The sequence below is a fragment of the Asterias rubens genome, chromosome 5 (assembly GCF_902459465.1).
Source record: "Asterias rubens chromosome 5, eAstRub1.3, whole genome shotgun sequence".
NCBI lineage: Eukaryota > Metazoa > Echinodermata > Asteroidea > Forcipulatida > Asteriidae > Asterias > Asterias rubens.
In genome coordinates, this window is record NC_047066.1 from 11,355,142 (window position 1) to 11,367,244 (window position 12,103).

A 12,103-nucleotide genomic window follows, 5' to 3' on the forward strand; every position below is an offset into this window, starting at 1 on the left:
ATTACTAGTTACCAAGTTAGGTTTTATGTTACTAATTATTTTGAGTAATTACCATTAGTGTCCACTGCCTTTAAACAAAACCCATATGCCATGAAATCTGCCAAAAGATACATCTTTTTTTAAACTGCTCTTACAAAAATATAATGCTGCGCTCAATAATGTTCTGTCCTGCACTCTATACTGGATAAGCCACATGCATCAATAGTATTCACCTGACAACCAAATGTAATTGCAACGCAGCAAATCTCCAGACTACAGCCCCCCCCCCCCCCCTGATTGGTTTGGCTGAATGTTTAACACTTCCGGCATTTACATCATCAGCCTCAAATCTGGCTGAGGTTTCAGTGAGCTCGGGCTCCGTCAGCAATTTCGGTTCTCAAATCCTTCCCAAAGCACCTTGACTCCACTTTTGAAATCTCACTCGAGGGGTAAGAGACGCAGACAATGTTTAGGAAACTTACCCTAGCTTGTCTGAGGTTTATTTTTCTGTGATATTTTAGCAAAATGAAACTTTTTGATTATGCATACATCCACATGAGTAATCCAAATACAAGCTCTTAGTCAAATGGGTAAACCAATAAACAAGGAAACTATAGGGTCCAGGGCTCAAGATTCATTTTGAAATAATGTTCCAATTAAAAAAAAAATTAAACACCAATTTAAAAAATAATTTATGGCTTAATTCATCATAGATGCTTTGTCAAACGAGAGAATCTTTAGGAAGAAACTACAAATAAGTAGTAAACTTTGGAGGCACTTTTGAGCTAACCTACCACAATGCACATGAAAGAAAGATGGCACATTATGTATTTTTGTTCTTTTTAAGATCACAATATCTTTAAAAAAAGTGACAACTTAATTGTGTTTCCTTCTAGGAGATTGCTTGAATATGGATGCTACTTGTGACAACCCCTTACACTTATATTATGAGAGCAAGATTTACACAATACCCCTTTTTTCATGGGGCAGCCAACTTGTTTTTCAATGTAACCCAAACTGAATTTTTTGTGTTAAGCACCTCTAAGAAATTGGATCCTGCTTAAGCAAACAATGGTGCTTAGCAATTTTGTTTTCTGCTAAGCAAGGAACCAGTCAAAAACAATACACATTGCGTTGTATTTTGGTCTGTAACCTATTTCTGCTCATCAAGATTTGTCAGCGCTAAACATGAAACATGAGCCCAGGAATAAATTTCATAGTGTCGCTTACGCTGAAAATATTGCTTAACAATTTTTCTGCATAGCAGAAATGAGCACACATTGGGTTGTGTTTAGTGGCGAGAGATTTCAACCGGGTTTTCTCAGGAATATTTAAAAAAAAAAATTTACCCATACAACGATGTGTGTTAGCACTGTATACTCGGTACTTTCCCGAGTCCTGTGAAAAAATATCAGAGGCATAATATTACTCAGGTGGAATTCGAACCCACGACCCTAGCAATTCTAGAGCAGTGTCTTACCAACTAGACTACCGAGATTGCCCGGTAGCTAGAGGCAGTTCGAATCCTGAGATTTTCTCAGGGATCAGTATTACATTGGGCACTGGTCCGATAACAACGGCCGTTGTTCCTCTATCTCAGATACTGTGAAGATCTGGAGGAGCTGAGCGGCACAAGTTCTGTCTTCAGACGTGCTCTCCTTGATCTCCATCATGTCTTGGAGATGAGAGGATGCAGCGGAGAGAAGAACACCTGAAGTGATGGAGGAGAAATAAAGGTCTCTATATCAAATCATTTAATATAACATTTATTTCCTCATTCACATGGAGGCATCATCCTAAAAGCCGAGGCTTGTTTTTGATGTGCCCGTTACAACAATACACAACAAAAAAGGAAAACAGCACTAAATAGACAAATAAATAAATACTAACTGCTACGGTTGATAACTACATAAAGGTTTAACCATGGTTAAACAAGGTATATATAACGCTAAATTCATCAAACTTATTCAATCATTTTCTTGGTATTCGGTTCTCGCTCGTTCCGGTATGCTGCTGTGCATCTTTGGAACAGTTTACCACAACAACGTCAAACAGGCTGAAACCAATCATCAATTTTTGTGAATAACGTGTTTTAATCCTACTTGCATCCTTCTCCATTGTTTTTACTAATGATTGCTATTAATAAGGCCTTATGATTACAAATCATGTCCAATTTGGCCTGTGAGACACGAGATGTGATGCTAATAAAATAAATTTAAACAAATTGAAAAACCCGGGTCAAAACACAATGTTCAAAACTTTCATTCTTGTCTGCCTTTTTCAACATAATTCTTTCTCTTTTCAAAGGGTTTATGGACCTTACAGTGGTACAGTTGTATCAGTGCTAATATAAGAACTGTCTATTATTAATGTTATTATTACGTAAAACGCAAAATTGAATAAAAGTCACATCTGGTATAACTACATGTACGAAGATGGTGATGTGAGCAAAGCCTACAAATGAACCCCAAATGGGCTAATCCCCAAATGGGCTAATCCCCAAATGGGCTAATCCCCACTTGGTTCACTGCCACTCAAGAAAATAACATCCTAACTACAAATTCACAAAACATGAGGGAAAATGACTTTCACATTTATTTTGTCTTGATAACACACCCTACACAGCACAAGTAGCGCAAATAAGTCTACCCTAATCAGGAAGATTCCAACATTTGTGAGTCAGAACATGAAAAGACTGGTTTATTTTCAGAGTACTTTCTGCAGAATCAGGGAGAGTTGCCAGTTCTGACCTTATCACCATCATCACAGAGCTGCCAACGTTTGCATCCTCCAATTCAATCAGGGAGATTTTGTGCAACAATCAGGGAGATTTTCAAGCTTTTAAAGGCAGTGGACACTATTGGTAAATTACTCAAAATAATGTTCATAAAACCTTTCTTGATTACAAGTAATGGGGAGAGGTTGATAGTTTAAAACGTTGTGAGAAACAGCTCCCTCTGAAGTGACAGAGGTTTCGAGAAAGAAGTAATTTTCCACGAATTTGATTTTGAGACCTCAGATTTAGAATTTGAGGTCTTAGTGTGGCAAGGGTGTTTTTCTTTCATTATTATCTCGCAAATTCGACGACCGATTGAGCTCGAATTTTCACAGGTTTGTTATTTTACGCATATGTTGAGATACACCAACTGTGAAGACTAGTCTTTGACAATTTACCGATAGCGTCCAGTGGTGTCTTTAAGTAAATACACCTATAACACCCTTTTGATCATTACCAATGTGGTTGCAATTAGAGATGGACCTCGTACAGTGTAGTCACTTGGCTGACTATGTAACATTACAAGTCGTCACATTTTGTACCGTTCAAGTTTTAGTTTGAGTGACTGACAACATCCTGTTTCCAATTCGACCAGAAAGCTTGATGGAGATACTCAACTCCTTCAACCTAACAAAATCTTGCGTTAACTCTTAAAACAACAATAATTTGCAATCTTCAATGAATCATCAGTTTGAGGAGTAAGTCAAGTAGTTCCTCTCCCGATTCAATTTGCTTTCGTCTTGATCAGATTTGGCGCAGTGGAATGTACTTGTTACGCTTCAACGCTCTAACAACAAATCCTCAAGTGCTTCAAATGTACATGTGAGACCTTTTTTAAAGGGGCGGGGTACTTTTTGTAGGACACAAAACACAATGTCCATAGACCCATATTCAACTCACACAATTAAAAACAAAATTATGGTAGAAAGCTTCCCCTTAAAATATTACTTGCTGAGGTGCTGTAGTTTTTGAGAAATAAGGAAACAAATAACTAACAATATTTTGTCTCTAAAGACAAAAAATATTTTGAAGTGGTGATCTCATTTTAATCAACTTTACCAAACACATTGTTTTACTCATTTCTCAAAAACTACAGCAACTCAGCAAGTAATATTTAAGGGAAGCCTGCAACTATCATTATCTTCAAACTGTGTAAGTTTATGTCGATCTGTGAACATTGTGTTTTGTGTTACAAAAAACTCAAATCCTTTAAATCTGAAGGTCAAATGATTTAACTCAGTCGGAATAAATGAATGTATGAATCTATAATAAGTTTTAATTGAGGCAAGTCTTGATGCAAATTTTACATCTGGGAGATAAACAACTAAATCAAGTCTTGCCTCGGCTTTAGAAAAGAACGGGAAAATCCATGAATGACATACCACTTACCAAGGTATAAGAGATTATTTACCTTGCAATTTGATTTAATTTATTGAGTAAGGCGACATGGTGAAATAGTCTTGCAAAAACACAAGACTTACCACAGACATTTATCTTGCAAAGAACATTTCCGCAGAGCGCTCCACCAATCCAAAGGACCTTTCTGTGCCTACCGGCAGAAGTATTTTACCGATCAAATTTTCTACCATTCAGACTTAAAGGAACACGGACGAGTTGGTCTATAAAAAGCGTTTTAAACCGTTTGTTATGAAATGTATATGGTTAGAAAGATGTTTTAAAAGTAGAATACAATGATCCACACAAGTATCTCTCAAAATTGCACGGTTTTCTTTTTACGTCGCGAATTATCACTGTCGGCCATTTATGGGAGTCAAAATTTTGACTCCCATAAATGGCCGACCGTGTTATTGGACGAGGTGAAAAGAAAACCACGCAATTTCGAGGCATATTTGTGTAGATCATTGTATTCTACTTTTACATCATCTTTCTAACCATATGCATTTTATTATAAACGGTCACAAAACGCTTTTCAAAGACCAACTCGACCGATCCAAGGCAACGTGTTCCTTTAAAGGCAGTGGACACTATTGGTAATTACTCAAAAAAATTATTAGCACAAAACCTTACTTGGAAACGAGTGATGGGGAGAGGTTGATAGTATAAAACATTGTAAGAAACGGCTCCCTCTGAAGTATAGTAGTTTTTGACAAAAAAAGTAATTTCCATCAAATTTGATTTCACGACCTCAGATTTAGAATTTGAGGTCTTGAAATGAATTTGAGGTCTTGAAATCAAGCATCCGAAGGCGCACAACTTCGTGTGACATTGGTGGTTTTTTTTTTCATTATTATCATGCAAATCGGATGACCGATTGAGCTCAAATTTTCACAGGGGGTTTGTTATTTTATGCATATGTTTAGATACAGCAAGTGAGAAGACTTGTCTTTGACAACTACCAAAAGTGTCCAGTGTCTTTAAAGGATTTGGGTACTTTTTGTAACACAAAACACAATGTCCACAGATTTACATTTAACTTACATGTACACAGTTATAGGATAATGATATTAGAAAGCTTAACTTAAAATATAACTTGCTGAGAAAAATGAGTATAACAATGTCATGAAAATACCTTTTATATGCTGAAAAATAGTTTGTCTCCCAAGACGAAAATTATTTTTGTGACTTGTTTTCAGCAAGTAATATTTAAAGGGAAGCTTTCTAACATCATTATCTTCAAACCGTGTGAGTTTAATGTAAATCTGTGGACATTGTGTTTTGTGTCCTACAAAAAGTACATAGACCCTTTAAGAACAAAAGACTTATTGATTTTCTGGAGAGCTTGGTTCGTTAACAAATGATTCAATGCATCACATCCTCCTAACAATTAATCCTGAGCCTACCTCGTTTATCGTCGGTCATCCCAGCGATCACTTTAGCCTCCCTGTACCTCAAAATGTTCAACTCTACCATGCCTGCACGGTTCTGTAGAATCTTGCGCAGAGGTGAAAGGTCATCCACGGTGACGAGACTTCCTAGATGGGCGAGTGTCTGACACAGCTGGTTAAAGAAAGAATTCAAGAGAATCGTTGGGATGATTTAAAAACAAAACAAAAATTAATCTCTCACAATAAAAAAAAAACTAGCTGTAAGCGCATTTTACAATAACATGATGCGCTCTACATAAGTGCCCTGCCGCCGATTTCACAAAGAGTTGGGACTCGAGTTAGGACGAGTAACTCGTCCTAACTTAGGATTAATCTAAAGGTCTGCATGCTACAGTGCAGGGTTGGGACTCGTCCTAAGTCCTAAGATTAATCTTAAGTTAGGAAGAGTTTTGTGAAATCGACGGCAGGTCATTGGACCAATAGCATTTCTGTAACCTTTCTTGTCTCCTTGGGGAGTACGCACCCCCAGGCTGCTTTGGTGCTCAAAAGGCCTTTTCAAACACAATATCAACCTCTACCCAAGTGCTTGTTGTTAATAATGATATAAAAATACTGTTGATTGCTCCATCATTAGAAGTCAGAGAGCAAATAAAAAAAAAACATGGAGCAAATTTAACATTAATACAGAGTGTTGTTAATAAGGATATAAAAATACTATTGATTGCTTTATCATTTGGGAGTCCGCGAGCAAAAAAACAAAAACATGGAGCAAGTTTTACATGGATACAGAGTGTTGTTAATAATGATATCAAAATACTATTGATTGATCTTAGGAGTCAGGGGGCAAATATTACAAAAACATGGAGGAGAGAAGCCTTACACACAAATGACTAAATCAAGGATTCCTACTCAAGCTCATGAATAATAAAGAGATGGAAATTGACGGAGCACTGTCCCCGATTCCAGTAGTGACAATCAAAAGTTCTTTCATGAAGTGAAGACATGATCCCACATTATCTTTGCACTAAAACACTAAGCTTAGACAGCTTGTAGTTGGTAAACGAGATCAAACCAGACAGAACCGGTTTGAACCTGCTTCCACAGCAAAATGAAATTTCATGATTCTCACCTGATCCTGTGAAATGTCGTTGAACTTGAAATCATCTTCTTGTTCAATGACTCACTTAACATGGATTTTAAAACTGAACTTTAACCAGACAGAATCGATTTATTCATCCTCAGCCGTGACACTTGTGTCCTCAAGCAAGACACTGAACCATTGCTTCGTCCTTCGGATGGGACGTAAAGCCGTTGCTCCCATGTGTTGTGTAACGCATGTAAAAGAACCCAGTGCACTTACACTGTATCGAAAAGAGAAGGGGTTTGCCCCAGTGTTCACGGCTGGATTGGCAGCATATTGCGCCACAGCACCTTGTAAACTTTTACATGGTGCTAAGGATTAAGTCTCATAATTCAAACTTCGTCCTACTCACCTTGCAGTAAAAATACCTGGCGCTTTGTATCCTTTGACAAAAGGCGCGTTATAAATACAGTTATTATTATAGCAACCTATATCACCATTTTCTTGTGCTTGAAGTACAACTTTTTACTTTAGACACCACTTTTGCTCAATGACACCTACAGTATGGCTTAATTACAAACTGGATCAAACTGGATCAAACCAGACGAAACTTGTTTGTACTGACACAGCAACCGACTTATAAACAAAAATATTTTATCCCCTTTTATACACATCACTTAGCTCCAGACACCAGCTTCTTTGACATCATGGGATAAACTGAACCACAACCATACACAGAACCAATTTGTCCACCCATAGCAACTGATTTATAACGTCATTTTCTTGCACTTGAAGTACAAAATCGTTATCGGCTTGTGAGCTACATTTATTAAGTTTACTGGTTCATAAGAGGCATCCTTGGTTTCATACCAGAAAATAATATTAACAATAATACAATTTAAACGAAAACTTGTCACCAGTCTTTTCCCTAATAAATATAACATTGACGATTGAGACACTTAGTTTATGGATGAAAAATGGAGAACAAACTCACACAATTGTCATCGTCGTTTCACAACTACACTTGGGGCTCTTTCATCCATACATTGGAAGTGGTAAAATGAAAAACTTCATTGAAGCTTTAAAGACACTCCATAATATTCATGATATTGGTAATTGTCAAAGACTAGTCTTCTCACTTGCTGTATCTCAACATATTGCAAAAAAATACTTCTTTCACAAAAACTACATTACTTCAGAGGGAGCCGTTTCTCACAATGTTTTATACTATCAACAGCTCTCCACTTCCTGTTACCAAGTAAGGTTTTATGCTAATAAATATTTTGAGTGATTAACAATAGTGTCCACTGCCTTTAATCGATTCAAGAACTGGAAAAGACCACACAGAACTTTGTTTTACATTATGATCTAATTCACATACATGTAGCAAGCGATTTTCTCACCTGATCCCGTAATGTGTCTTTGTACTTGAGCTCAGAGACGTCAGCGACTTGATCAATGACTTCCAAGGCATGGAGTAAACTGGACCAAACCAGACAGAACCGGTCAGTACTGCCATAGCAACATCGCTGGCTAGGTACACTTAAGGCTAGAGCTGCGTTGATCCTGACCTGAATAAATATAACAAAAGGAAAGGAAAGATCAAATTCAAGACAGGGGTTGCTGATTGGTCAATTTGTGAGCCAATCAGAACCATCTACACCAGTCAGGAATGGACTAACATGTTGTAAATAGTTAAAGAGCGCCATCTTTATGTGTGTGTACATGTATCTGTGACCAAAGATATATTCTACAACTGCCAAAAGAAAAACATACAAAATACTAATAGATCTACAAATGCAAAGTATACAATGTACAGTATTTACAAGCACATTTTAAGACTTTGGGCACCTTGGGTATTTGTCAAAGACCATTCTTCTCACTTGGTGTACATGTACGTGTTTCTCAACATATGCATAAAATAACAAACCTGTCACACGAAGTTGTGTGCTTTCAGATGCTTGATTTCGAGACCTCAAATTCTAAACTTGTGGTCTCGAAATCCAATCAGTGGAAAGTTACCTCTTTCTCAAAAAACTATGCCATTTCAGAGGGAGCCGTTTCTCACAATGTTTTATACTATCAACCTCTCCCCATTACTCGTTACCAAGTGAGGTTTTATGCTGATAATTATTTTGAGTAATTACCAATAGTGTCCACTGCCTTTAAGACGGGTTACGTGTAACTTAAATGTACTTCAATATCAAGTACATGTAGACATGTAAATAGAGTCTTTTCATAGGTGACTGCTCCAAAATCCTTCTGTTCCGACATCCCTATGTTCTGTAAACCCCTCATGATCTACACAATAGGGTTATCGTAAGGATTAGGAATAAAAGATCGTAGGATCGGGAACATGTACATGAACCGGTACATTTGTAAAAGATATTGGATCATAAGTGCGTAACCAATCATAAGCAATGTTGAACAAGTGTTTTCTAGGCATTTTGTTTAAAATGACCAAAGATTTAGTTCAATTTTTTTCTAAACATAGTACAGCAGGGTGGTTCAGAAAACAGTGTTCCTATTTTTTAAAACTATGTTAACCTACTTATAAATTATTGTTTACAAATATTCCTGGATTAAATGAAAACTGCGATGAAACAAATCAAAGAAATCTGATGATTTTTGTTCAAAAAAGGTTAGTTTAAAAGTATCAAAATCGAAACTTTTAAACTACCCTTTTTGCAAAACTAATTTGTCTATGAATGAACAACGAGACAGGCATGATATTTGGTCCTTAGAACAAAGAAGGAATATTTTATTTCGTACAAACAAGGGCTGACCAACACATGGTGTAGGGTTGAATAGACATTTCAGGCTATTTAACAAAAAATCAGAAGACTTTTCCAAGAGCAAAAAAAAGGTCGTTAATCAGACTGTGGTAGGAAAAATATATATTATGCCCGACAAGAGTGATGCAGAACACAGTGCAACGAGAGTGAGGGGAAAAGCTTGACTATGGCAGACTCCCAGGTTTATAAAGTAAATCCAATTCATTGCAGTCTGCCTCTTTTGACACACACAACCCCCCCCCCCCCCCACCCCCGACTGCTAGCTCTTTCTTTGTCAAACCCGAGTGGAGACTCCCCCACTTATATTTCTGATTCTCTCGTGAACATCGTCTTTTGACTTCATCACAATACCATCAAGTATTGCCCTGGGACCCAACGATACAAGACGCACTAATGAAAAGTCTCCTCGATTTCAAGGATGAATTCAAAGATGAAATCTGGTCGTAAACACAATCCTACTAATGTGTCGCCTGGTAGGAAGTCATTTCTCTACCCCACCTCCCTCTATCTTTTTGATGAATGTGAAATTATCCTGGATTTTTCCACTTGCTAGTGAAGCGAGTACATGTTTCCATTCTACGGACGCACCCATTGATCGGCAATCTCTCAGTTTCTCTCGAGAGGCTACATATATCATCACTGACGCCACAAAGTGTCACAAATTTCCAAGCCTCTAGAGCTTCACTTTTTTTGAAGATCAACTTGAATAAAATCACTCAAATTAATGTGGCTCTTTATATTTTGAATTTAGTTATTATTTGGCTATGAGTTTTTATCCCTGGAATCAGAACTAGCCCCCCCCCCCCCCCGCCCCTTCTTCAATTTTTTAACTAGTTATTTTCCGGCCGTTGGTGGCGCCTGCAGGGTTCTTAGTCTCAGCAAAGATCCATCAAAGTGAAAAATTAACTCAAAACTGAAGTAACCATTGTAGTAAATAACTTTCGACTCTGGACACCTATTGCAATTTATTGTCAAAGACCAGTAATCTCACTTGGTGTATCTTAACATATGCATAAAATAACAAATCTGTGAAAATTTGGGCTCAATTGGTCATCGAATTTGCAAGAGAATAATGAAAGAAAAACACTCTTATTGCATTACTTTGTGTCCTTTCACATGCATAATAAAAGGCTTCAGCTGTAGTCATGAGTGAGAAATTACCTCTTTCTCAAAATTGATGTACTTCGGAGGGAGCCTTTTTTCACATTTTATACTATTAACAGCTCCCCAATGCTTGTTACCAAGTTTTTGTGCAAACAATTAATTTGAGTAATAACCAATAGTGTCCAGTGCGTATTGTTTGAAGCTTTGCATGGTGTGGAGACATGGTGTGGAGAAACAAGAAGAAACTATACATAAATAGTGAACTCGCAGGTATAACCATTTTCATTCATTCATTCATTCATTATTGGTTTATTATTTTAAAAACAAATTCCCATGGCGACCGGAGGTCGAATTACAGGAAAATATACAGAGATTAAAAATAAGAAAAAATCACACTATTTCACATTATTTAAGAAATAATTGATTAAGGAGAGACAAATTTTTACAATGTATAAAACAAATTGTTCTTAAAGATGTTTGAAAAAAAAAAAACCTGGATAAAAACTATTGCTGGCACAGTCAAAGGGCGCATAAAAAGCTGCATTCTATTGCAACTCAGTTGTTAAAAAGGCGTGTGAGGTGAGGGAGAGGGCTCTTTCTGTAGTGCTCTGTACGGCATTTAAACTGACCCAGATGTCCGGAGTTCCTAAGTTGGTACCCAATCCACTATCATACCTCTGTGGCAAGAGGCGCTTAAGAATTGATGAAGGGAGAGTTTTGGCAAAAGATTGGCATAAGTGGTTACGACGGCATACCACTGTTTCAATATTGCACAATTGTAGAGCGTCTGAGTAGCACACGTAGTCATTGCCAAGAATAATTCTGCATGCGCGCTTTTGCACCCTTTCCAGATCATTGCACTGCTTACTTGACAAAGCACCTGACCAGGCGGGTGCAGCGTACTCCAAAATTGGCCGCACAAAGGAGGTATATATAGCAACAAGATCAGATATGCTTAGGTAATGATACTTCAATTTACGAAGCATGAAAAGGCGGGAATTTGCACGCTTGATCATTGAGCTTACATGCGTGTCCCACCTTAAATCGGCTTGAATAAAAACACCTTTAAAAAAAAGCTTAATAACTACACATTGTAACTACATATGTAAATTTTTTAAGTGTAAGTGTCCTGTGCCTTTAAAACACATCCTTACTCGAACTAGGTGAAGGTTGGTTAAATCTTCTCTACTACTGTATGTATTTTCCATTGCCTTGTGGTGATTGAGTAAGTCTGTGGCGTGACGTCAAAGTGCTGCTCTGATTCCTAGGTGACATGGGGCATTTTGCTCATTTTGATCAAAATTGTTTGTTTTTTTAGATATGAAACTAGCATTTTTTTAATGTAATCATGAGATACTTTCTTTTGCCTACATAATAAAAAAAAAACAATTTCTGTTTTAACATTGGCTATTCTGAATGGCTCTACAGAAAGCAATTATTGTGCAGTTGACCTTTCTTTCAATACTAAAGCCCCATGAAACTCTACCCACACCTCAACAAGGATAGCCAGCCAGATTAGAGAGCGACAACTTGCTCGCTCTCATTTTTGTTCTGATTTTATAAATACGCTACCTCTGCAATA

At 37.2% G+C, this 12,103-nt stretch overlaps 1 protein-coding gene across 1 annotated transcript in view; it reads right to left on the minus strand.

Annotated features, from left to right (window-relative positions):
• Positions 1–1,433: 1,433 nt before the first annotated feature.
• The window catches only part of LOC117290393 (HEAT repeat-containing protein 6-like), a 56,310-nt gene continuing 45,640 nt past the window's right edge, over positions 1,434–12,103 (minus strand). Inside the window, exons 21-23 of the mRNA XM_033771768.1 lie at positions 8,026–8,193; positions 5,557–5,713; positions 1,434–1,690 (exon numbers count right to left, since the gene is read on the minus strand). Of these exons, the coding sequence (XP_033627659.1) occupies positions 1,530–1,690; positions 5,557–5,713; positions 8,026–8,193 (486 nt within the window). The 3' untranslated portion in view covers positions 1,434–1,529. The remainder of the gene's footprint in view (positions 1,691–5,556; positions 5,714–8,025; positions 8,194–12,103) is intronic.